This window comes from Petaurus breviceps, unplaced genomic scaffold, assembly GCF_028583685.1.
Source record: "Petaurus breviceps papuanus isolate PSGF00001 unplaced genomic scaffold, PetGlider_PUasm1.0 523, whole genome shotgun sequence".
Classification (NCBI taxonomy): domain Eukaryota; kingdom Metazoa; phylum Chordata; class Mammalia; order Diprotodontia; family Petauridae; genus Petaurus; species Petaurus breviceps.
In genome coordinates, this window is record NW_027186356.1 from 2,527,195 (window position 1) to 2,554,196 (window position 27,002).

At 47.0% G+C, this 27,002-nt stretch overlaps 1 protein-coding gene across 2 annotated transcripts in view; it reads right to left on the reverse strand.

Annotated features, from left to right (window-relative positions):
• USE1 (unconventional SNARE in the ER 1) overlaps positions 1-16,383 on the reverse strand; it is a 16,766-nt gene extending 383 nt beyond the window's left edge. The window contains exons 1-7 of one of the 2 annotated variants that reach the window (XM_069102079.1): positions 16,147-16,377; positions 10,216-10,265; positions 8,873-8,951; positions 6,207-6,359; positions 3,216-3,249; positions 1,166-1,196; positions 215-377 (exon numbers count right to left, since the gene is read on the reverse strand). In XM_069102079.1, coding sequence (XP_068958180.1) covers positions 215-377; positions 1,166-1,196; positions 3,216-3,249; positions 6,207-6,359; positions 8,873-8,951; positions 10,216-10,265; positions 16,147-16,248 — 612 coding nt within the window. In that variant the 5' untranslated portion in view covers positions 16,249-16,377. Of the gene's footprint in view, positions 1-214; positions 378-1,165; positions 1,197-3,215; positions 3,250-6,206; positions 6,360-8,872; positions 8,952-10,215; positions 10,266-16,146 lie in introns of both variants that reach the window. The other variant, XM_069102080.1, reaches the window with a different exon arrangement.
• Positions 16,384-27,002: the final 10,619 nt, after the last annotated feature.

Sequence of the window (27,002 nt, forward strand, 5' to 3'; positions counted from 1 at the left end):
TAAGGTTCCCCCCACCTCTGACATTCTGTGTCCTAAGGGCCCTCCCAGCTCTGACATTTTCTGTTCTAAGGGCCCTCCCACCTCTGACATTCTGTGTCCTAAGGGCCCTCCCAGCTATAGTGTTCTAAGGCTCCCATCCCCCTCCACGCTGCTACTCTGTGGTTCTACCAGCTGGAGACACCAGTTGGGCATCTCAGGTTTCTCGTCGCTCTACCTGATTATCTTGTTTAATAACATTCTGTGCCGCCAGAGTGTTGTTCTTCAGACTTCGGGCCAAACTCAACATCTCCTCAGCCAGCTTCTCCTGGACACTGTGGTGATGCTGCAGCACCGCATCGAGCTCAGCAGCTGACTGCTTCTCATCTGTCCCAAGGCCCCTGTGTGTGCAGAGGAGTGCGATGGGATAGGGAAAGGTTGGCTCAGAAAGAGCCGAGATTCAAACCACCAAAGAGAACAAACTGCCTGTCCCCTCTGCCCCTGAGGTGATCACATTATTTGTTCTAGGCTACGTGTGTCTAAGCTCCAGGGTGAACATCACGGCCTGGACTCCCCACATGTAAGCAGAAAAAGGCTTCTGCATAATAGCCACAGGCTTTTTAATATACGGCAACAATAGAATTTCAAGCATCTGTTCAGGACAGGGGATTTGCATCAGTTACGTCACTTTCTCTCATTCTCTGGAGGGATAACTAGGATGCTGACAAAGCTGGAGTTCCATCCAGAACATGGGCTAAAGTTACTGGGGATGATGAGCCTCAAGAAGGCCAGACTTACACACCCAAGTGAGAAGTGTCCTCAAATATTGAAGGGCTGTCTAGTGCAAGAGGGATTAAACTTGCTCTGCATGGCCCCAGAGGGCCGCCCAATGGGCAGAAGCTACAGCGAAAGCACATTTCAGTTGGATATGAAGGACAATGTCCTAGAGATGAGAGCGGTCCCTAAGTGGGATGGGAGAAAGTGAATTCTAACTGGGAAACAGTGAACTTCCTGCCCCTGAAGGTACCAAAGCTGGCTGGGCTGGTCATTTGTTGGATCTGTTGTAGGCCCAGGGTTCATGTTTCAGGTGTGAGTTAGACTGGATGGCCCTAGAGCCCTGTCCATCTGTGAAGTCTAGGAGTGTCTACAACATGAGGTGAGAAGATGGTACCAAAGATGAGTCACTTACGTTCGTTTCCTTAAGTTTAGATCCCCAGAACCTGGAACCAAAATAGACATCTGTCAGTTGCAAGCTTTTCCTGCTCCCTTGCACATATGGGGCTCTCCCTTGTGAAGCTTTCAAATGAAGTCCATTCCAAGGGTCTCAAGTATTCCTGGAATTTCTATAGTCTGAGTCCCACAGACATCCTAACCTTTAAGCACACCTTGAGTGTGCTTCCGTCTTATCTGTCTCTGCTCCACCCCCTTACTGTGCCAGGCTCTTTCCTCACCTAGGCATTCACACCCTTTGGAAAAGGCTAAGTGCTAGGTAGCCATTGCCTGAGATCCAGACGGGGCTTTCCCCCTGACCTCCTCTCTGTCTAGTCCTTTGTCATGAAGCCACTCAGCTCCCAGGGGTGGCTCTTCAAGCTCATGATCTGCCCCTCTCATGGCTCTTGGCAGTGGAAAAACCCTGGGCTGAGGGTCCACAGACAGGTTTTTGTCCAGGCTCTGCCACTTACTAGCTGGGTGACGTTTGGTAAGCAGATTCCTTTCTGGGTCAATTTCCTCAGCTGCAAAATGATGGGGGATGGACTAGATGATCTCTAGTTACCTTCTGGTGATGACACTGTGTTCTAAGATTCTTCCTGGCTCTGACATTCTGCATCTAAAGGTCCTCCCGCCCCTGACATTCTGGATTCTAAGGGCCCTCCCAGCCCTGACATCCTGCGTTCTAAGGCCCTCCCAGCTCTGACATTCTCTGTTCTACTGATTCCCTCTGGCCTATGATCTCAAGATGTTAACGTAAGTTTGCTGGTGTGTTAGCCTTGTCTATCCACCCAGCCTGTAACCCTTGAGGGTCTGGACCATGTCTTCTGTAACAATTCCACAAACAGGGCTGGACTCATGGCACTGAAAGGGGCCTCAGGAACCAAGCCATCGCCTAGAGCCTGGCCTCTCCCTCCCATTCTGCCACTTCTTCAAAACATCAAGAATCTGTGCTTTCATCAGGGTGCTTACTTACTCCACCAAAGCTCATCTCAACCCATCAGTGACTTAGTAAACAGAGATGCTTCTGCCAAAAAAATCATCAGGCTGAGGGCAACCTGGTGATGGGCCTCTGTGCCCAAGCTAGGTGGGGCCTTGGACACTGAGCACACAGCCTAGAACTTAGAACCGGCCATGGCTTTTGCCCTTTATGTTGATGCCCACCCCCCTCCACTTGTCTCCTCCATGTAAGCCCCTGGAGGGCAGGGATTGCTTCCTTCTTTGTTCCTGTATCACCAGGGCCTATCACAGAGCCTGGCACGGGGTAAATGTTGAATAAATGCTGACTGACTGACTGGTTGCTTGGCCAGTACGGCTTCACATCTGGTTACTTCCCTGCTCATGGGAGGCACCAGAGGAAGGCCCTCAGTCCAGCCCTCTCAGTTTAATGGGGAGATGCCTGATTCTGGGTCACACAGCAAGGCTGAATCAGAAAGCCAATGTGGGCCCTCACAGACTGCTTCCGTGAGCCTGCTTCTCCAACGAGGCTCCATCAGCATCTTGAGCAAGTCAAGTCTCCCCCTGCTGTTGGCTTCTGAGCATCACAAGAAGCAGGGCTCCCCTTGTCACAGACTTTCTCCCCTGAACCACTTCCCAGGGTGTTTTCAGGGAACAGCAAGGAATGGGGCTCTCTAGGACTGAGAAGATACTGGCAATTTCTTGTCCTCTCCTAGGGAAAGGCAACAGTTCAGGTACAGACACTGATGGGAATTATTTTCTGGTACCCATGCCTGGTTGTGAGACCATAGGATTTACAGCCTTGGATATGATCCCCTTGTTTTGCCAGTGAGGACCCTGGGTCTTTGAGAGAGGAATTGTACCACTCAAGGTCACACATGTAGCAGGGAGCAGGGCCAGGATCTGAACCTGCATCCTTTGCCAGTGTTCCTTCTGTGACCCCAGGGTGCCAGTCTCAGGTAGCTGAAAGGCTTTCCATCTCTGCAATGAAGATGGGCAGCCTGGACTAAGATGCCCAGGGCGTCCTTTCCAGGGATCAAAGGAAACAGTTTGGAGGAGCTGCATCTACTCACCACTGGTAGCCGAGGATTCCTGAGGGGAGAAGAGCTACAATGAGAAAGTGTACTCCATCACTCCACTGACCCACTGAGCCCAGGCTATGAAGCTGGCCAGAGGGGAAGCACCAAGTCTCCTTCCTGCACACATGCTCATGATGGCCAAGGCCCCTCCAGAGGTGTGGCCCTAGCAGGGACCAGCAAGAGACTTAGCAGAAGGCCCTGGAAAGGAGGAATTCTGATCCATGGTGCAAGAAACCCAATCTCTGCTTTCACTCTGGCAGTGTTCCATCCAGGCACACCACCACTCACTCCACTTTCTTTTTTTTTTTAAAGCAATTGGGGTTAAGTAACTTGCTCAAGGTTACACGGCCAGGTGTTTCTGGGTGGATGCTAAGTGTCTGAGCCTGGATTCGATTCCCAGGTCATCCTGACACTGGGGCCGGTGCTCTTACTTGCTGTGCTACCTGGCCGCCCCACACTCACTCCACTTTCATAAACATTTACCCTGTTGATCCCAACAAAGAGTTGCCCCAAATATAGGCTATACTTCTAAAATGAGGTCTTTTTGAAAAGAAAAATGGAGCTCATCAAGGAGCTGAAATTTCATTAGTTGGCTATTTCATCCATGGGTACAGATTGCAGCCCCTTTATAGATTAGTAGGTGGTCTTGGAGGGTTGCTATGGGCAGATTCATTTTCCTGGGGCCAACTCAATAATGAATCACTGAACTGAGCTCTGTTGGTCCTGGGGTGACAAACACAGTCATGGGGCTCATATCTGGTGGTTGGTAGGATCTGCCTGAGTTTATACAGCTCTGACATCAATTTTGTGCTCCCAGGGTCAAACCCGTGCTACATCCAGCTCTAGAGGAAGTGTAACAAATGAAGGGTGTGACAAGGGAAGGTGGTCAAGATGAGCTTCTGTGGAGGCCTTGAATGCCAGGATGAGGAGTCATGTGAATGCCTTCTTTTCACTCCTATCTCCAGGTTATCACTAAGCCTTGTTGCAGTTTCTTTTGAAAAGTGTCTCAGACCCACTGGCCACTGCCCAGCCCTTCATCCCTGCAGACTGGGATTACACCTTGGTCTTCCTTCCTCCCTTCCTTGTCCATCATGCCCCTCTTACGATATCAGATCAAAAATTCTCTGCCATTCAATGCCCTCCACAACCTGCTTTTTCTCCCCCAAGATTTCTGCTCGAGCCAGGTTGGTCTTCCCAGTGGCTCCCACACATCCCCCTCTTCCCACCACCAGGCTTTTATCCATGCTGTGCCCCATTTCTCCTCGAGCCTCCCTAAATACTCCCCATCATCCAGGCCTACCTAAATTCCCACCTCTTCAGGAAAGCTTTTTGTCCCACTCCAGATCTAACTGGTCTCCCCCTTCTGAGTCCCTCTGGGATTTATGGTCTGTCCCCACAATTTAACATTTGTGAACAGATGAAGTAAGGAGGATAGAAATGACTTATCTAAAAACACTGTTAAAAACAACAACCATGAAACGGAAAGCCATGTAATGATAGCGACCAGGCTTGGCCCTGAAGAAGAGCTATGAGAAAGCAACTTGTCTCCTTCTCTTCTTCACAGGAGGGGAGTGGGGGGCTATGGATGTAGAATACTGCATATACTAGGATATACCATGCTTTTCCCCCCTCTTGTTTTTATCCTTTGTGAAGAATAAGGAGGCTGGGGCCTGGCTCCAAGCTGGTTCTCTGTGGAGAACAGGGAAGAGGAATATTGCAAAGGAAAGTGATATAAAAACAAGAGACATCAAGAAAACTTCTTGGAAAAAAATGTTTTAAATTCAGTTTAACTTGATGAAAAACTATCAAGTTCTATGCAAACAAAAGGCATTTCTTTGTTTTCCTAATGGTCCTAATTGTTTCCCTTGTGTTTTCTGCAGACCAGGCTGAAGTCCTGCTTCTCCCCGAGGTGAGCACACCTCATGGGGGCTCAATCCATCCACAGGTATTGGCCAATGAATTCCTTTGGGGCAGAGCTAACCCTGCATGACAATGTGGTGAGGGCGGGGCATCCTAGTAAACCACGGGAAGGGGGGAAAAGATGCTGACATCTTAGTAGACTGTGCTTCCAACACCACACCTTGGCTGCGGTCTCACCCTGGAACCTCCCTCAGCACCTATGGCCTCCTCAGCCTAGAACATCCACCCACCCTGTGTCCTTCTCAGCCTAGAACATCCATCCAGCCTGTGTTCTCCTCAGCCTAGAACATCCATCCACCCTGTGTCCTTCTCAGCCTAGAACATCCATCTAGCCTGTGTCCTCCTCAACATGGAATATCCCTCTGCTAGGCCACTCCCCTCCTCCACTTTGGGCAGGGTCCAGGTTGGACATGCTTCAGTCCCCTCCCAGCTGTGCCTCTGACTTTCTGAACTCTGATACCAAGTCTCAGCTTCCTTTTAGTCCTGTCTTTCTCCTTCAGAATGTAAGCTTCCTGGGGGGACAGATGGTTGCTCTCTTTTGCTTGTGTTTGTATTCCAAGAGCTTACTTGGCTCAGTGCCTGGCACACAGTAAGAGCTTAATAAATGCTTACTGCCTGCCTGCCTGGACTGGAGGCTCGATATCAGCCAACACTGTAACGTCACAGTGCTTTGGGAGGGCTGATGCCCTTCTCGAGGAGGGGATTCTACACTGTATCATCTGAGGGTCAGCTGAGGGAGGTGGGGAGATGGATACAAAGAAGAACTGGGGGGAAACGGGATCACTGTCTTCAGGGCCCTGAAGGGCTGGTCTGGGGAAGAAGCATTAGCTGTGTTCTGCTTGGCCCCAGAGGGTAGAACTGGGACCAATGGATAGAGAGTACAGGAAGGTGGATCTTGGCTCCAGGAAGAGCTTGTTAACAAGGAAAACTATCCGACATGGAACCTCTGGGGGCCACGGGAGGCATTCCAGCAAAGGCCAGGCGACCTGTGGGGGATGTGGCGGGGGAGGGGCAGGGAAGCCCTTTCTGGCCTGTGCCACTCTGCCTCAGTGACATACGACATACCGTGCCCAGCAGCTCACTCCTCATCTCTCCAGTGTACCGAGCCCTGGTCTGCAGGTGCACTGTCTTGGTGGCTGGCACCCGCTCTTTGGTGGTGGTGGGTGTGCGACCTGGGGCCAAGAATTGGTTGGCTAGGGCTTTTTCGGAGGAAGTCGACTGGGGAAAGAAAAGAGGAGGTTGGATAAGTATGGGGCAGTGTTGGCTCTACCCTCTGACCCTTTATCCCTTTTTGGGGAATCAGTGTCCCCCTCCCAGGAGGCCTCCAAAAGGAAGTGAGAGGCCAGGGTGAGGAGGTGACCCAACTCCCCACATGCTCTATGAGCAATTCCCCCCCACCTCCCACCCCTGTGCTGCCAGGGATGGCACTGCCAGTGACAGCCAGCGTCTCTGATGAGGATTTCCAGGACTCGAGTCTCATCTGTCTAGTCAGAGGCAGAAGCCACAAACCATCACCAAGTCTGGCAGACTGGGGAATGTGCCTGGTTGTCCGTGCCGTACACTGATTCCTGGCTAGAGCTTATTTTTTTCCACAAAGGCTTCGGGATACCTTTTGTTTTTACATCACTTTCATTTACAAAACTCCTTCTTCCCATTCCCCTTCATGGAAATCCAGCCTCTGTCATTTTAATTTTAAAATTAGACTTCAGGTCCACAAATGCTGGTGATTGGCCCTGGGAGATGTGCTCAGATGGCTCTGAGATGTATGTCAGATGTGCTCAGGCTCATGCTGATGTGGCTCCCAGGGTCCCCTCCCCAGGGTGGGGCAGCCTGGGATGGGGGTGGGGAGGAGCCTCTGGTTTTGACAGCCATCACATCCCTCTTCTTTCTCTGCTTCCCACTGACTCCCCTTCCACAGCTCCCAGGAGGCTCTGGGGTAGGACAGTAGAAGGGGGTGTGGTTAGTAGCCCCTGAATATGGGACCCCTCAGACTCTATTCCAAGGTCTCAGCAGCATGGACCCCCCCTATACCAAAGGGCCTGTACTTGCCTGGCACCCAGTCCCTGTCTGGATCAGGAGGGCTTGTACCCTTCTCCTTCCTGTCCCCAGGAGGCCACCCCCTTCCCCAGTCAGTCCAGACCCTCCTCTCTGGTCCTCTTCCCACCCTGTCCAGGGCCTCCAGGTGGCTGCAGCCAAGTCAAGGAAAAATCAACAAGATTTCTTTCCCCTTTCACTCCTCTGGCCACTTTGTTTTCCTTGGCTCAGCCCATGGAATGTGGCCCCAGGGCTCAGGTTGGCACGGAAAAACAAATGAGTTAAATGTCAGATCTGAAAAGGCTCCCCTCCCATTCTGGTCATCAGCCCTCCTTGGCTCAGCAGGGTCCCTCCCAAAGAGGCCAAGAGGGCAAAACCAAAAAGCTTGTTCTGGGTTGTAGAGTAACAGAAGGGGGTCTGACTAAATGGAGCCCTTCTGAGTCAAGTGGAGTCAATGATTTTTCAAAATTAAATTTAGTTTCTTTAGCTTGATGAATAAAAAAGACGTCCTCTGTGAGTAAATATTCAATAAGTGTTTACCTTTAAAAAAATAAATAAAATTCCTGAGGCACATGCCCTAATGAGAGGTGCAGTGTGTGCCTCTGGTACCCAGTGGGGGCCTGCTGTGTCAGTCATGGGCCTGGATGGCCACTGAGGCCCCTTCATCTGTGCCATTCTATGCAAAGGATGGGGTGGGGTGCTGGGGATGCTGCTGCTGGGGCTGCTAAGTAGCACATACAATACTTGAAGGTGCTCCATGGCTAGGACACTCAGTGGGGGGAGGACTGGATTTAAAATCAGGAAGACCCCAGTGCATACCCTGCCTGAGACAGCAAGTCAGCTCGCCACGAGAACCTCAGTTTTCTCAGCTGTAAAATGGGGATGATCATAGCACCTACATTAGTCATAGGCTGCACGGGGATTACCTGAGACAATATCTGTAAGGCACTTTGCAAATTGTAAAGTGTAATATAATGCTAGCTACTGGAACTGTAGTGTCCTTTTATTATTATCATCATTGCTAATTGTATTATTGATTGTATTGCTGTTAGTATTACATATTCCTTGGATCCTCACAACAACAACCCTGTGGTAGGTACTATAATTATCCCCATTTTACAGATGAGGTAACTGAGGCAGATAGAGGTGAGGTGACTTGTCTAGGGTCACAAAGCTGGCAAGGGTCTAAGGCAGGTTTAGAGAAACAAAAGAGTCTCTGTCCTCAAGAATCGTCTGTTCTACTGGGGAACAGGGCACATGGCCCAAGAAGTAAATATAAAGTAAGCTGAAGATGGAGCAAGTAAGCACTATCATCTGGGGGGGGAGGGGTTGGACAGGACGGACACTGTTAGATTCAACCTCAGGTCTCCTGACTCTAAGCACAATCACCTACAGAATACTGTTTTTAATGTGAAAATGGGCTGCTGGTGGCACAGTAGATAAAATGCTAGGCTTGGAGTCAGGAAGACCTGAGTTCTAAACCTGCCTCAGACCCTTGCCAGCTGTGTGACCCTATCTAAGTCACTTCACCTCTGTCTGCCTCAGTTTCCTCATCTGCAAAGAGGTTAATTATAGTGCCTAAACAAGGGTGTTGTGAGGCCCAAAGGACCATAATTCTGCAAGATCTCCGAGGTCAGTACCCGATAGCTCTAAGTTCTGTGATTGTTTGTTAGGAATAGGCCAATTATTTTACTCACCAGTTTTTCAGCCTCTAACATTCCTTTTAAAAAGTCCACTTTTCTAGAATACTCATTAAGCATTTCAGGGGCAGGTTTACTGAAAAGCACAAGAAAGAAAAAATGTCACCAAGAAACTTGCCTCCTTCTATTCATTTAGCAGACAACTCACCAGGAATCAGCCCCTGCTACCTCCCAGAAAAGATGTAGTGGCAGCCTTCTCCTCCAGGAAGCCTTCCCTGGCTCCTCTGGGCCCAGGGATCTCATTTTCATACCCGCAAGGGGCACAGCTTGTGGGAGGAAAAGAATCTGGGACAGTAAGACCTGGCTTCGAGTTTTTGTTCTTCTATGAACCAGTCAGGTGACTTGGGCACACCTTTGAACTTCCTTGAAGATTAAATTCCTCATATGTAAAATTTAGAGAAGGCTGGACTAGATGATCTCTGAGGAAGCCTCCCTGCTCTGACATTCCATATTCTAAGAGCCCTCCCAGCTCTGACATCCTGTGTTCTAAGGCCCCTCCCAGCTCTGACTCTCTGTGTTCTAAGGCCCCTCCCAGCTCTGACATGTGTTTTAAGGCCCTCCCAGCTCTGACATCTGTGTTCTAAGGGCCCTCCCAGCTCTGACACTCTGTGTTCTAAGGGCCCTCCCAGCTCTGACATCCTTTGTTCTAAGGCCCCTCCCAGCTCTAACATCTGTGTTCTAAGGCCCCTCCCAGCTCTGACATCTATGTTCTAAGGGCCCTCCCAGTTCTGATATTCTATGTTCTAAGGGCCCTCTCAGCTCTGACATTCTATAAACAGATGCCAATAACCAGCTCTATCACCTTGGTTAAGTTCCAATGGAATGCAGAAGGGCAACAGTGATCCTTGAAGGCCTTCTGCCTTTCCTGGCCTTTTTTCCCCTAACATGGCAAGCATCTTTCCTGATTAGCTGAGTCAGACCAGTCATGCTGAGTTGTTTGTGTTTGTTTGTTTGCTTGGTTTGTTTTGTTCTGGAGTCACGAATTAATTGATATAGGGGATCTGCCTTGAGACTGCAATACTTCCTTTAGCACCACGGATCATAACCTGAGGAATGGTGAGCTTGTTTTTAAAAATAGTTTGCTAACTAGATTTCAATAGAATTGGCTTCCTTTGTAATCCAATCTGTTTTGTCTTACACATCTGACAACAGCATTGTGAAAAGCTGTCCCTAGGCTTCCCCCAATTTGGAGAAGCAGAGAGCTGCCCAGGGTCATCCCATGTGGATCAGCTGAGGATTCCGAAGCTAAGATCTGAGCCCAGCTGCTCCTGACTCTGCCCCCAGGGCCTGCCCCCCACCAAGCTGCCTATCAGCCCTCGGACTTTGAGCTATACTCTCACCTTGGTTGTTCCTTCAAGGCTTCGAGCATCTCTTCCAGGGCAGCTACATACTAAAAGCAAGGGCAACATGTTAGTGATTCGGTGAGAACCGTGGCTGCCTTCCTTCTTTCCAGCCCCAGCTAAAATGCCATCTCCACACCTCTGAGTGATGACGCCTTCCCTTGCCTGGTGAGACCCAATCTGGCCGGTCTTGATCTATTCTGTGTGTGTGTGGCCTCCCTATCAGAGTGCAAGCTCCTTGAGGGCAGGGGCTGGTTTTGCTTAAACGGTTGCCTGTCATATTGCTGTTGTTCAGTTGTGTCTGACTCTTCATGAACCCATTTGGTTTTTTACAGGTAAAGATAGTGGAGGGGTTTGCCATTTCCTTCTTTCGCTCATTTTACAGATGAGGAAACTGAGGCAAACAGAGGTGAAGTGACTTGCCCAGGGTCACACAGCCAGTAAGTGTGAGGCCACATTTGAACTTAGGTCTTCCTTAAGGCTAGGTGGTGCAGTGCACAGAGCACTGGACCTGGAGTCAGGAAGCTTCCTCTTCTCTAGTTCAAATCTGGCCTCTGACCCTTACTAGCTGTGTGACTCTGGGAAAGTCACTTCACCTCTGTTTGCCTCAGTTTCCTCATATGTAAAATGAGCTGGAGAAGGGCATGTCGAACCACTCCAGTATCTTTGCCAAGAAAACCCCAAAAGGGTCATGAAGAGGTGGACAGGACTGAAACAATTGAACAACATCTTCTGGACACTGGGTCCAGCACTCCATCCTCTGAGCCATCTAGCTATCTTGCCTGCCACCTAGTAAATACTAAATAAATGTTTCTTGAATTGACTTGACTTCAAGATATTTGCTTTTGGCCACACCTATAATTTTATTTATTTAGGGCAGAAGTGTCAAATAGATTAAAATGTAATCGGGAAATATTTAACCAAACAAGTAAAAAATACAGTCGCACATAGATAATGTTAATATATGGTTTTCTAAGTCAATCTGCTGTTCCAGGGATTCTTACTTATGGGTTAGTGGGCCCTGTTTCTATTTGAGTTTGATACCACTGGTATGGGGAGTGCCAGGTAAGGAAATAATCTGAAATGACGGAGATAAGCACCTTTTGGTAATTTCCAGCCTTAGAAAGTAGCCTCAGGCAGCCTAGGGACATGCAGTCAATAGGTGTTGGAACCAGGTTCTTGCTCTACTGCTCCAGGCATCTTTTGGAATATTCCATACATTTAACATACTGATGGACCCTGGTGGGTCCTGGAGAGGGCAGGCTCCCAGAACAGGGGCTGTTTGAGCCCTAACCTCCAGCCTGCTCAGCCTCTCCAGCCTCTCTGACTTCCTAAAGCCTTGCCCTTGCTAGAGTTCCAGGTTTATATGTCATCTTCCCCATGGCTGGTCCAGGGACCCAGGAAGTGGTGAGGGAGCATTAGCTCCCCATTTCAGACATGGATGGTAAGGGATGATGGTGAGAGGCCAGACTGGCGGGAAAGTAGAGAAGGAGGAGGGGAGAGAGGCAGGCTGGCGGCAGACTCGTGAATGGTTTAAAAGTCAAATGGGAGCCTGCTCCTCACCTCGAGGGCTTGGGGAGCCAGAGTTGCTTCTTAAACGGGGGGTGACAAGGCTGGGCCTGGACTTGAGGGTGAGCACTTTGGCAGTGATGTAGAAGAAAACCAGAGAAGGGAGAGAACAGAGCCCATTCTGGCACTCCAGATGTGATGGGATGTGACAAGCGGGGTATGGTATAAGGAGGGAGGAGATGGATTCCAGACAGGTTGAGGTGGTAGAATCAACAAGATGGAAAATGATTAAACTGGGATGAGGGAAGAATTGAGGATAACTCTAATACTATAAATTCAACTGGGTACTTGGAATAACAGCAATAATAACAGTAATAATAGTAATAGCTAGTATTTACATAGGGCTTTAAGGTTTGCAAAGCACTCCACAAACATCCCATTTGATACTACACCCCTGGAAGGTAGGTGCTATTATTCTCCCCATTTTACAGTTGAGGAAACTGAGGCAGACAGAGATGAAGTGTCTTGCTCAGGGCTACACAGAGAGTAAGAGTCTCAGACTGGATTTGAACTCTGGTCTCCCTGAATCCACATCCAGGCTTTGTCTACTTCCCTACCCAGCTGCCTCTTCATCAAAGCAGATGGGTGGAAGGAGGGAAAAAGATAAGGAGAGCTAATCTAATTGAAGCTTATCCTAGGATTATAGAGAGCTGCATTGGAGGCTCTTTAGTCCAACCCCCTTATTTTACAGAGGAGGAGCCTCAGATTGGCAGAGGCCAAGTGGCTGGCCCAAGGCCCCAGAAGTCATCACCATCAGAGGGAGATTTGAACCTAGGTCCTCTGACTCCATGACCAGTGCTTCTTCCACCAGAGATCCTGTTTCCTCTTCTTTCTTGGACATCCTGAGTGTGAGATGCCTATGGGACATCCAGATTGAGACCATTACGAGGCAGTGGAGATATGAGACAGAAGCTCAGGAGATAGATGAGGGCTGGCTACAGATGTGGGGTTATAATGAATGCGCATTTATTAAGCACCTATTATGTTTCAGGTGCTATGCAAAGTACTTATCAATATCATCTTATTATACCCTCACAACAATGGAAAAAAAGGTGCTACCCTATTTCACAGTTGAGGAAATAAGGTAAACAGTCTGAGGTTGGATTTGAATTCAGGTCTTCCTGACTCCAGAACAAGTGCTCTATTCAACCAGCTACCTCATCTGCATAGAGATGACAGCCAAAGTCATGGGAGCTGGTGAGATCATTAAAACAGAGCATAGGACAGAGGAAGAAAGAAGGCCCAGGACAGGGCTCCCAGGCTACCCCCACACCTAGGGCTTGGGGCATAAATGATAATCCAGCAAGACTTAGAGCAGAGTCGTGATACTGGATACCCAGGGAAGAGAGGGCAAGTGGCCAACAGGCTGCAATGCTGCACACACTGAGCACAGACACTAAGGAAAGGCACTGGAAAGAGCAGATGTTAATGAGTGCAGCTTTGGGAGAAAAGAGGTCTCTGTAGAGAGTGAGAGAGATAAGGGAAGAGCCAAAGGCTTGAACTGTAGCAGGGAGGGTCCAGGCAGCAGAGCTGGGTATAGAGGGTCCAGAGCACCACATGGGTATAAGTAGAACAAGTGAATGGTGGGAGTAATCCAGGCTTGATTTTTGGAAAAGAGATGTGGTGGATAAAAATGGGCTAAGGCATACAAGGGCCAAGGATGGGTAAAAGGTGAACTGGCAAAATTGTCTGGATTTGGAGGGGAGGGTGATGAATGCAGAGCAGAGGTGATGGCCTGGGAAGGCAGGGAGGGGAGGAGAAGAGGATGGAGAATGGGTTTGGGGGAAAAGAGGCTCAGGGTGAGCTAGAACAGGAGGTTATGGTCAGAGAGAGGAATCTGAGTTATGGACTGGAGTTACTGAATGTGAGCTCCTTGAAGACAGAAACTGTTTCTGCCTCTCTTTGTATCTTTGGCACAGGATCTGGCACATAGTAGGTGGTTAATAAATGCTTGCTGAAACCCTGAGGTATCACCTCACACCTATCAGATTGGTAACATGACAAAACAGGAAAATGATGAAAGGTGGAGAAGATGTGGAGCCCCAGAGCAGTAGGCTGTCACTCTGTCCAGCAGCCAAGTGACTGCCAGTAGTCTCTTTACTTCTCTCTCTACAGCATATGACAAAGTTCATCACTTTCCTCTTGGATACTCTCTTTTTTCTGGGATTTCATGACACTAATTTTTTTTTTTTTGGTTCTCTTCTCTGTTGTAGGCTTTAAAATTTTTTTATTTTTGGGGATATAAAAATTCTAAACTTAGTGTGCATGAGTGTACACATGTACACACGTGTGCACACACGCACACTGAGCACTTCCATACACACAGCAGGACACCAAAAAATAGGATTCTGTATGAAACTGTGAATCTGTTTCATACTTCTTGATCTTTTTTTTGTCCAACCCCTTCTTCTTAGTCTCCTCTGTGGGTTCCTCATCCAAACCACGCTTTCTCACTAGAGATGTCCCAAAGGCTCTGTCCCACAGCCTCTTCCTTTTTCTCTCTACACTCTCACCTGATGACCTCATCAATTCCCATGGCTTTAATGACCACTGCTATGGTCAATGACTCCCAGATCTAGTCTCTCTCCTCAGCTGCAGTCTTACACCTCCAATGGCCTATATGTCCCAAAGAAAATAACTCAAATTCAACAAGTCCAAAGAGAACTTATCATCTTTCCCCCCAAGTCCCCTCCCCTTCCAAGATTCCCTATTTCTCTTGAGGCTACCATCATCCTTCCAGCTACCCAGGTTTGCAACCTCAGTGTCTTCACCCTCCCTCATCGCACACAGTCAGCCACTGGATCTTGTCATTTCTTCCCCTGGGCATCTTCTGCATCCATCCCCTTCTCATTACTCACACAGCCACCATCTTGGTTCAGACCCTCATTACCTCTCCCCTAGACTAGTAGACTCCTAAGCAGTCTCCCTGTCTCCTCTTTCTCCAAGTCAGTCCATCTTTTACACACTTAGTCAACAAGTATTACCATGTAATGCAAGTAGGCCTTACTTTGTATATACTAGGTGCTGTGTGAAGTACAGGGGATACAAGGAAACACGTACATTCTAATATATACTTTGTGTATACAAAAGATATATACAGTGAAAATGGATGGTAATCCCAGAGGGAAGGCACTAACAATGGGGACGATCGGGAAATGCCTCCTGAAAAAAGTGGGGTATGAGCCCAGACTTGAAGAAACTAGGGAAGCCAGGAGGCGGAGGTGAGGAGGGAGTATTCCACCAGATAAGGGTGATGGCCAGATGTGGATGCAAAGGTACCAAGCAGGGAGATGTAGCAGCAAGCACCCCAAGCGTCCCCAGGGTTTGCTGCCAACACAGGTTCTTGGATCTGCTTTGATAAAGGCAAGCAACTCAAAATGGGTTAACAAGCTTACTTTAATCAGTCAGACATATACTGTTTACCTCGTTCAGGGGAAAAAGGTCAGCACCCCCAAACTTCAGAGTATACAGGCAGAATTATCAAGACAGAGAAACAGATCAAGTAGACAGTTTCCAAACTGTCCAACCACATCCATACCAAATCAACATCTGGGTTTTTCAAAGCCAGGAGCTCTCAACAATGGCTTCCCAGAGTTTCATCCGATCAAATCACAGAACACTTCTCAAAGTGAGCCCCAAACAAAGCTACACATCAGGGCTTATATAGCCTTCTCCTGGCTCAGAGAATGTAACAACCTTCTGGATCCACTGGCCAATCAAGAAGTATCTACTGAAAAACAAGCCTCCCACCCCAGGCTCCAGGTGCACTTTAGCCTAGGGGCAGGGAAGATCTTTAAAATTTACATTCCCATTACAGGAGAGGAGGGACATTGGATCATGGGGTACACAGATGGGATAAGAAGAGGAACAATGGGAATGTGGCCCCCAATTCTAGCTCTTCCAGGATGTGTGACTTTGGGCAAGTCATTAAACTCGGCAGGGTATCAGATTTCTTATCTGAAAAAAACGGAAACGGGGAGGGGTGGACCAGATAGATTCTTCTCACTTTACATTCACTGATTTAGATCCTTCGATCAATAGCCTCGGTTAGGTGTTCAAGAATCATAACAAACTCCTACCATTTTTCCTTTCTAATCTTAAGTTTCGCAAATCTGGGATGACCCTATGCCTAAAACTTCCTCCATCCCCCTCTTCTCCTGTGAAAGTCTAGCAATACTTTAAAGCCCTATTCAAAAACCACCTCCTCTGGAAAGCCTTCAGAGAAGCCCCAGGAGCGGCGTGGGACAGGGCCAATCAGGAGCCAGGAGGGCGGGGTCATGCCTCAGGTGGGGGCGGGGCGGCGGTGGGAACTACATCTGCCCCATGTACCCAGAGCTCAGGGGCCCCCGCGGCGCCTCCCACCTTCTCCAGGCGCCACTCGCTCGGGTCGCGCTTTTCGGCTGCCAGCGCCTCGCAGCGGCACAGCAACCGCACCAGGTTCAGCTCCAGCCGCGGTACCGCCATCACCGTCACCGCGCCACCGCCAACTTCTCGCGGCTCAATCAACTACGGGCGGAAGAAGGGACGCTCGCCGCCATATTAACTAAGGGCGGAAGGAAGGGCTTCCGCCTCGGGGTCCGCTCCAGCGGAAGGTGCCTTGACTCCAAGCGGAAAATGACTATCGATGTTAGCCAAGGGCGGAAGAAGCAGTTTTGCGACCATACTTAGTACGGGCAGAAGGGCATTCCGAGCTTCCGGCTAACCGCACGGCCGGCGCCATCTTAGTACGGGCGGAAGATGATGGTAGTGGGCAATGTTACAGCCGTAGGTGGAGTCTGGCTCCGTCTCCCCGACTGATGGGAGGAAGAGTTCTTGTCGCCATGTTAACTGAGGGCTATATGTGGCTTTCTCATTTTTCCCATCACACTCTGTAGGATTCCTTAAATAAACGTCAGTTTACTTTGCCAAACCATCGTCCATTTCACGCATGCTACCTGTGGGGGCGCCGCTAGGGGGCGCAGTGGGGAGAGTGCCGGGACTGGAGTGGGAAGGGTTCAAATTCGGCTTCACAGGTTCAGTGACCCTGGGCAAGTCACTTAACCCTGTTTGCCTAAGTTTCCCCATCTGAAGAAATGGCAAATCACTCCAGTAGCTCTGCTAAGAAAGCTCCCAAAAGGGCTCACAAAGAGTTAGATGTGACTGAAATGACTGAACTTTGGTATATCCAACCCTAACCTCTCTTGAGCTCTAGTTTTAAAAGAAATAGTCTATAGAGCGCTGGGCTTGGAGTCAGGAGAGACTTCAGTTCCAATCCTCCTTCTGACACAAGCCCAGTGGTCCTGAGGTTGTGAACTCCTAGAGGACAGGGACTATCTTTTGCCTTTGTTTTCCACAGTGCTTGGCACATAGTAGACACTTGAATGCTTATTGACTGTTCCTGGGCAACTCCACCTCTGTCTGCCTCAGTTTCCTCAGCTGTAAAATGGGGATAATAATAGCACATACTTTCCAAGGTGGTTGTTAAGCTCAAATGAGATAATATTTGTAAAACTCCTGTGTTTAATAAATTTTTGTTCCTTCCTCCCTCTCTCACCTCCCACTTCTAGTTTCAAATCACAACTGTCTTTTGGACATCTTGAACAGCCTGTCTCATAGACATTTCAAACTCAACATGTCCAAAACGGAACACATTTCTTAACCCCTAAATGCTCATCTCTTGGATTTCCCTGGAAGGCACTATTATTTCAAGCTTGGTGTCATTCTTGACTTTTCACACCTATTAACCTCCAATATCCAGCCTTGTCTTTTCTACCTTCACACCTGTCCTATGTGTTCCCTTCCCTCCATTCACACAGACACAGCTTCCCTGGACTAAGAAAACAGTCTTGGCATTGATCTCCTTGCTTCATCTCTGCTCCCACTAAGCTGTCTGTCACTCAGCAGCCCCAGGCCACTCCCAGTGAGCTCTAGGGGCTCATTATTAACTCCAGGATCAAATATAAATTCCATTGTTTAGCATTTAAGATCATTTAGAGGGCACCATCATCTTCCCAGTCCTTCAGGCTTGCAACCTCGGAGCTAACTTTGACTCATTATATCTTACCTTCCAGTACCCAGGTCTGCAGATTTCTCTTGTGCAGCATCTCCCGACTCTTCCCCTTTCTCTCCTCTGACACTGCCACCATCCCAGTGCAGCTTCTTATCACCTTATGCCTGGACTATTGCAATAGCTGCTGGTGGGTCTGCCTGCCTCAAGTCTCTCCCCACTCCGGTCTATTCTTTACTCAGTCTCACCAAAGTGATATGGGATCTGGGAGCCCCCTTGAACTCTCCTTGAGTCCTTGAGGTACAGGCTCTGGGAACCCTCCTTGGACTCTGATTAAATCGTCTCTTTTGATGAGGCATTTGCATGAGGCAACAGGCCTTACATTGTGCCTGGGTCCAAACCTCAGTTACTAGACTTCCCACCCTTGAGCCTATCAAACTATTGATCCACCCTTGAACTGGCCTAGTCCACCATTGTCTGTAGTCTCCAGGTGGCTTCCCACTCTTAATCACTCACTGACCTCATTAACTCCTCCTGAAGACCCTCCCCAAACTGCTCCCTCCCCTAGACCACCCCTAGATTCCTCCCACAACCTTCTGTATATAAGACCCCATCTTGTCTCCAGGTTTGTGAGAGCACCTTAGAATGACCTAGCACAGACTTACTCTGTGAACCTTTAATAAACTTTATTTTTCTTTGGCTGAGAGAAGACTTGCCGAATTCATTCGGCAGGACCTGGTATGTTGGTATTTTGGGGTCTCCAGAGCAACCCTAGCCCTCTTTATGGGTAACCTCTTCATAACCATATTATTCCTCTACTCAACTCCAGTGCCTCCCTATTGCCTCCAGGAGCAAATACAAAATGCTCCGTTTGGCATTCAAAGCCCTTCAAACCTAACCCATCCTACCTTTCTAGCTATCTTACACCTCATTCCCCAACATGTACCCTTTGATCCAGTGACACTGGTTCTGGGCTGTTCCATACTCCATCTGTTGGCTCGGGCATTCTGTCTGACCTTGTGTCTGTGCTCTCATCTGATCCTGTGCCTGCGGTGCTCTGTCCTCCTCCAGCTGACCTTGGCTTCCTTTAAATCCCAACTAAAATGCCATCTTTCACAGGAAGCCTTTCCCAATTCCTTTTAACTCCGATGCTTTCCCTCTGCTAATGATTTCCTATTTATCTTGTATATAGATATTTGTGTATATTTGTTTGCGTATTGTCTCCCTCATTAGACTGTAAGCTCCTTGAGGGCAGGAGCTGTCTTTTGCCTCTTTTTGCATCCTTAGTGCTTGGCACAGTGCCTGGCACATAGTAGATGCTTCATAAATGTTCACTGATTGATGACATGGCCTTTTCCCAACTTTCCAACCTTCTTACCCTTTCCTCCTGTTCACACACCCTTAGGTCCAGCTGTCCTGGCCTCCTTGCAGTTCTTCCAACACAGTATTCCATTTGCCTTCTCTGGGCCTTTTCCCTGACTGTCCTTCAAGCCTGGAACACTCTCCCTCTTTGCCTCCACCTTCATTTCCCTCACTTCTTTTATAGTGTTCCACCTTCTATAAGAGGCCTTTCCCAGTCCCCTTGGCTTTGTCTTCTCCTCTGACTGAGATCACCTTCCATCTACTCCTAAGTATGTTGTTTATATTCCTTCTCCATAAGAATGTAAACCCCTTGAGGGCCTTTCTTTGTATCCCTAGCGCTTAGTAAATATTGACTACTTGTGGTCTTGCCTTTTCAATCCAGTAAATAAACTGAACACCTACATGTGCAAGGTACTGATCCTGGGCACACACAAGAAACGATCCCTGACCTCAAGGAGACTAAGTTCTCAGCATCACATTAGGGGGCACAATGGATAGCGTGCTGGACCTGGAGTCAGGAGGACCTGAGTTCAAATACTGCTTTGAACACTTATTAGCTGTGGGACTGTGGGCAAGTCATTTAATCTTTATCTACCTTAAGTTTTCTCTCCTGCAAAATGAGAATAATAAAGCGCCTACCTGACAGGACTATTGTGAGGATGAAATTAGATATTTGTAAACTTTTTTTAAAGCACTATATAAATGCTAGCTATAATTATTATTATTTGTGGGAGGGGTGAGTGGAGAGACTATAACATAAACAGATAAGTCAATACAAAGTTGTACTGTTATTGTTCACATTTGATTCCATCAGTGACCCAGTTCTCTCTGTGGAGATCAGCATCTGGTCTATAGTTTAAGAGGTTAAGTGACTTGTCCAGGGCCACACAGGAATCATTTATTAAGCACCTACTATGTGCAAGGCATAGTGTTAAGTGCTTTACAAATATTATCTCACTAAATCCTCACACGACCCTTGTGATACAGATGTTATTATTATCCTTATTTTACAGTCAAAGAAACTGAGGTAGAGTTTAAGTTACTTACCCAGGGTCACAGAGCTTGTTTCTGAGGCTGGTTTTGAACTCAGATCTTCCTAACTCCAGGCCCAGCACTCTGTCCACTATGGCACCTAGCTGTCTCTTGAACCTGAGTCTTCCTGCCTCCAAAGTGGGCCCTTCGTACTGAGGCTGTTGCTAGAAAGTGTATGCAAAGTGATGTCAGGAAGCAGACAGCACTAATGATGGGAAGAGATTGATTAGAAAAGCAATGTAGGGATTAGGATCACACAATCAAAGAGTCAGGAGGGACCTCCAAGATCATCTACTCCAACCTCCTCTTCTTTAGAGGAAGAAGATGGAGGAAGGCCAGAGAAGTTGGACATGGCATGTGAATCTGAGTCTTGGAGGAAGTGAAGGACTGTAAGAGGCACGAGGAGGAAGGGATTCTAGGGTGTGTGTCTGTGGAGGGAGGGGTGAAGGGGGACTAGGGAAAGCCTTGGAGAAGAGAGATGGGAAATTAAATGTCACAAAGGTGAACCAGCTAGCAGGCAGGCCAATCGGACTGGAACAGAACATGGCAGAATGGGAACCAATATGAAATAAGACTGAAACACAGAATATAAGATTAGATTGTGAATTCCTTGAGGACAGGGACTTTTTTTTTTTTGGCCTCTTTTTGTATCCCCATTGCTTAAAAATGTCTGGCACATAGTAGGTGCTTAATAAATGTCTACTGACAGACTGTAAATTTGTGGAAAGGATGGGTCTTTATTCATCCTTTTATTCCCAATGTCTAGGGCTGCATGAAGTAGGTGCTTGAGTAATGGTTGTTGAATTAAATTTAGTTGAATAAACATTCTGGCTGCTATCTTGTTCAGGCCAGAAACTTCCCTCTTTTATTGAATGTTTTCCAAAGTCTATTAAAGGATGTTAGAATTGGAAAGAATCTAAAGATCATCTAGTCTAACTCCCTCATTTTACAGAGAAAGAAATTAAAGCCCACAGAAGGGAAGTGATTTGCCCAAGGAGTCACACCCAGCCCTTCTGATTCTCGATCCAGAATATCCACCAATCTCTTCCTAGATGTAGCTAGTGGATAGAGCATTGGGCCTGGAATCAGGAAGCCCAGAGTTCAAATCTAGCGTTAGATACTTATTAGTTCTGTGATCGTCATCAAGTCACTGTCTACCTCAGTTTCCTCAGCTATAAAATGGGCATAATAATAGTACCAATCTGCCAGGGTTGTTTCAAGGATTAAATGAGATAATTTGTAGAAGCTCTTGGCAAAATGCCTTGCACGTAGTAAGTGGTATATAAATGTTAGCTCTTATTATTATTCACTTTCCCCATGGGTAAAAACCAGTATTGTAGAGTTAGCAAAGATGCAAAAAGATGGGAAAATAGTATTGGAGGGCAGGAAAAGCAGGTGGTGCTGACAGACACAGCTGTGAACTGGTTCGAATTTTCTGGAAAACAATTTAGGATCATGAGGAGCAAAGTTACTGCACTGTTCATAACCTTTTTCTCCAGAGGTCCCACAAATGGGATTATGTTGCCGAGGACATTATTGATAGCAAGAAAAGACTCAAATGTATGAATAAGTTCATCACAGCATTTGTGGTAACAAACGCTTAAGTGGTTGAATAAACTACGGTATATGAATGAAATATTCCTCATGAGGAATGATGAATATGAAGAACTCACAGACACATGGGGAGACATGTGTGATGCAATGAGAAAAACAATCCAAAGAACAAAATATATAAGGGTAATATATGTTTCCCATACCCTCTTTTTTGTTGCTGTTGCCTTTTTTGGAGGAGGGAAGGCAGTGCAATTGGGGTAAAGTGACTTGCCCAAGGTCATACAGGTAGTAAGTGTTAAGTGTCCGAGGCCGGATTTGAACCCAGGTCCTTCTGACTCCAGGACCGGTGCTCTATTCACTGCACTACATAACTGCACCCCCCCCCCCATACCCTCTTAATTCTAGCACCTTCACCCTGTAAATGATTTCCTTTTTATCCTGTATACAGCTTGTGTTCATATTTGTTTGCTTGTAGTCTCCCCCCTTAGATTGTGAGCAGGCACTGACTTTTGCCTCCTTGTATCTCCAGCACTTAGCACAGTGCCTGGTGCTAAGACTGTAGGCACTCCACAAACACTTATTGACTGAATAATATGTAGCAAGTCAACAAAACTTGAGTCAAGTTCAATAGTCAATGCTGGTGCCCAATGGTCAGAGTAGAAGAACACAGTCTTTCCTTTTGGCAACAGTTGCTAAGCTGCGTTTTGGGAATGTTTTTTTCCTAAGGGGGTTTGTTGGGAAGTGTTCCCTGTGTCAAAACTAAATGTATCAACAAACTTAACAAACCACTGCTACAGTTTCTCCTACTTTGGGCTCTAGTACCCAGATGTGGGTTGACAGAATCTGGAGAAGTCAAGGTCTCATCCTGTCCCACACCCAGAGCATCCACCTGTGCCTGAATAACTTCTACCCATTTGCCAATTTCCCTTTTAAAGACTAGCAGGTGGCACTGAGTTCCCTCTGCTTTCCTCCCAGCTTGGCCAAATGTCTAAGTACTTACTGTCAATATTCACTTCTGATGTTTCTGATCCTTCCTTATTCTCTACCATGGCTCCCTAGTCCCTGGTTGTGAATTCTGTAGACCATCACCTTCCAGCTGGTTGGCAAAACCAGGAGGAAAGAGAGGGTCAGTGACTGACTGGTTTGGCTTCTTTCTGTCCTCTATGGGCTCTTAGAACAGTAAGAGGTTCAGACTACAAAGGGCATTTGTATGAGTATTCTTTCCAATTCAAGTCAACACTCTACAACATGTGTCCTTCAAGTGGATGTGTACAAAAAATTCACCACCTGGTCGCCAGACCTCTGGTAAAGGGCATTTCCACATTTTGCTAATAATAGATGATATTTATATAGCACTTTATAGAAACTCTATCATTTGGTCTTCACAACTACTGTTTATGAACGAAGAAATCAAAGAGGGGTTAAGTGACTTGCCTGTGGTTGCATAGTTAGCAAGCACTGCAGGTGGAATTCACACCCAGATTCTTTTGTGGGCCTATGCCACAGATGCCTCAGCATTTAACTTGATTTAACTTCACAAATGCTTGTTACACATTTACTCTGTGCAAAGCTCTGTGTACAGTGCTAGGTTACCTCTCTAGAGGGAAATAGCTTTTGGTCTTCTATGTTAGTACCTCTATGCTTTGAGTTTTCTTTTTGACTGGCCTGTGATTTCATCACTGCAGGGAGCTCCAGATGAGAAATTTCTTATGCAGATCAACGCTTGCCCTGCAATTTATATTCTTAGAGGTTCCTGGGTGCATGGAGAGGTGCAGACACAGCCAGTGGGCAGGCATCAGCAGCAGGAGAAGCCAGGCCTTCCTGACTCTTAGGCCAGCTTTCTACCCTCATCACACCGCCTCTTAGGTAGAGTGGATATCAGACCTTGAGTAGAAATACTTGTAACAAAAGTTTTTTTTTTCCCTCCCAACCAATCTTTTTTATCTTAGTTGTATCAATTTGTTTGTGCTATAGATTTTAAATTTCAAGGAATTGGAATTACCTGTTTAACTTTTGTCATCCCCCTATTTCTTGTTTGGCTTGTGAAAGGCTCCACCTGGTTCTCCTCAAAAAATTTTTTTAAAGCATCTCTTCCTCATTTTTACCCTAGTTTTCTTTAAGTTCCTTTAAGGGGGTGGCTAGGTGGCGCAGTGAGTAAGAGCACCAGCCCGGAGTCGGGAGGACCCAGGATCTGTTGCGGCCTCAGATACTTAACACCCACACAAAAAAATTGGCTGTGTAACCTTAGGCAAGTTACTTAACTCCAACTGCTTTAAAAAAAAAAAAGTTCCTCTAAGGCACCTTCCAGATGAAGCCTTTCCCTGTCTCTCAGATTAACTACCTACACCATACATTGCACTCCACACCCTTCTCCCCCAAACTAGCTGGTAAGCTTCCTGAGGGCAGGGCCTCTCTCCCCCTAATTTTTGTCCTGGAATCACCAAAGCCCAATACAGTGCCTGATACATTAAGTAGCTATTAAATGACAAGAAAACACGGTCTCCTTATCCCTAAGCCTTCAGTGTTCTTCCCACCTTCCCACTGCTCCACATAACCAACTTCGTAGAATAGGGTTCTATGCAGCATTCTAAAGATGCTTTGACAGACAGCCCAGGTTTGTATCATTAAAAGGCTCAGGACTTAAGTTCTTATTAATGCCTTAACCAGTGGGGCAGAACAGAAAGAAAGGTAGACTGAGGAGCCAGAAAACATGGGTTCTAGTCCAGGCCCTGGCACTTAGTGTTTGAAGAGTAAATCCAAATCAACCGGAAAGTATTTAAGTACTCCTACAGGTATAAAGCACTGTGCTGAGATACCAAGACAAGGCAAAAATGTCCTTTTGTCAGGGGGATTTGTTGTGTTTTTTGGAGTGGGGGGAGCATAGTGGTAGTGATCGCTGGCTGTAACTTTGATTTCTTTGCTAATGAGGAAACTCCCTTTGATAATTTGGACAGGTAGCTGGGAGAGTTGTCTGGGACAGAGGTTGAATGGCTTAAAACCAGGCCCTACTGAACTGTGCAATTCAGGCAAGCTGGCCTTCTCTGCATTCCTCTTCCATCCTTATGCCTTTTCACTGGCCATTCCCTATTCTTAGAAACCACTTTCTCCTTCCCTCCACCTCTCAAGATACAGCTCACACACCATGAGACCTTTCCATCCTGATCCTCCAACTCCCGTTACCTTTTCTCCCAAGTTACCCTGTAGTTAATGTGTGTGTATATAAACACGTGTAATTAATTATTCACTTTTATGCTTTTTACCATATTCATTGTGAACAGGGTTTTATTCTTTTAATTTGTATTCCCAGCAGCGCCTGGCACAATGCAGAAGCTTAATGACTGATTGAACATCCACTCTATCACACCGCCTCTGGGACAGGGATTCTTTTATTTTTTTGCCTTTTGGAGGGCAATTGGGGTTAAGTAACTTGCCCAAGGTTACACAGCTAGTTTTTTTGTGTGTGTGCTAAGTGTATGAGGCCAGAACTGAACTCGGGTCCTCCTGACTCCGGGGCAGGTGCTTTTACTCACTGTGCCACCTAGCCGCCCAGGGACAGGGATTCTTCACTAGGTGTTGATAATCTCGGATGGGAAAAAAAATATATCCTGCATATCCATGATGATTTGAGCATAAGGTAGAGAGCTCTCAAGGGACCTAGACAGGCTTCTGGGGGAGAGAGTGCATTCTAGGAATAGGAAATACCTTGTGCAAAGATGAGGAAGCAAGAGATAAAATGTCAAGTTTGGGGAGTAGAAAGCTGGCCAGTATAGATAGAACACAGCCCAAGAAAGGGAGCCATAAACATGAAGCCCAGACTAGGCTGCTGCTAGATGGTGAAGGGCCTTAAATGCCAAAAAGAAGGCATCTGTATTTTCTCCTAGAAGCGCTGAAGCTTCTTGATCAGGGGAGTGACATGCTAAGATTTGTAAAAATTACCCGGCCTCTTGAGGTCTCCTCATTTATGGGAACAACACTCTTCATGTGAGTGCTCTTGTTGGGTTTTGAGAATTTAACTGTAAAAATATTTTTTGAATTGTCAAGTGCTGGATGTGAGACACTAAAACCTCACTCCTTTCCTTATCAGATTTATGTTCAATTGGCTAAAAAATGTTTCCAAGTATGTTACAAAACCACATTTCTATCTCCTTTAAGTACTGGGTCTCTCATTGGCGACACTTCTCATCAAGTTTTCTCCTCTCGGCCAATATAAGAAAATGTCAGCCGCCATCATCTCTGTTAAAAGACATACAACTGTGAGAAGGACATTTCATTTATTCAGAGCTTCAAGTCATTGACTCCAACGTGCACATTCAAACAGTTCTTCCCCACTGCTGACATATACACACCTTTCATGTTTAGCTTGGCCACTAATTTCACGTACGAACCTTAACGAGTCACCCTTTTCTCTCAGTCTCAATATTGCCATTTGTGAGGTGACTCTGGTAACTACCCTACAGAAATATCACCATTGCCATTTGTAGAACTAAATAATCTTTTTTCTTTTGATTTTTTTTGGAGGGGGGAAGGCAGGGCAATTGGGGTTAAGTGACTTGCCTAAGGTCACATGGCTAATTTTTGTGTTAAGTGTCTGAGGCCAGATTTGAGCTCAGGTTCTCCTGACTCCAGGGCTGGTGCTCTATTCACTGCACCACCTAGCCGACCCCAAAACTAAATAATCATAAAAAACAAAAACAAAAATCCCAAACCCTTAGACTGCTCTTTATATTTTAATAATTGCCACTTGATAATCCACATGACAACACTATGAGATTCTATAGGTATTATTTCTATTTTATGGATGAGGAGGCAGACTTAGATAAGAAGTAAAGTCAATTGCTCAAGGTCAAACTTTTAAGTGCCAGGGGATGGAGGAGAGGGCTGGGGACATGAACCTATGTTTCTCCTGACTCTAAGTCCAAAGACTTTCCACTTTGCAAATCTGTCTCCCCTTGTTGGAAGGAACATGAACAGGTGGCCCATCCAATTTCACAGTCTTTCACGGACATCTCCCCAATCCCATGTCTAGCAAGTGGCTCTCGAGTCACTTGTCAGATGTCAGCCAGATGTTATTACCCAATGACATCTTCCCAATGACCCCTCTCCCATTTGGTGGACTTTCCATCAGTACTAAAGGGGGTGGAGGTGCTTCCCCTGCCCAACTCTAATTTCTCTCCCGATGAACCCATCAGTTCCTCTCCCTTCTGACTTAAACTTTTTGAAGGACTGCTCAGAAAGCGCTTTATTTCAGTACGATAGCAATGAGTGACATGTGGAGACAGGCAAA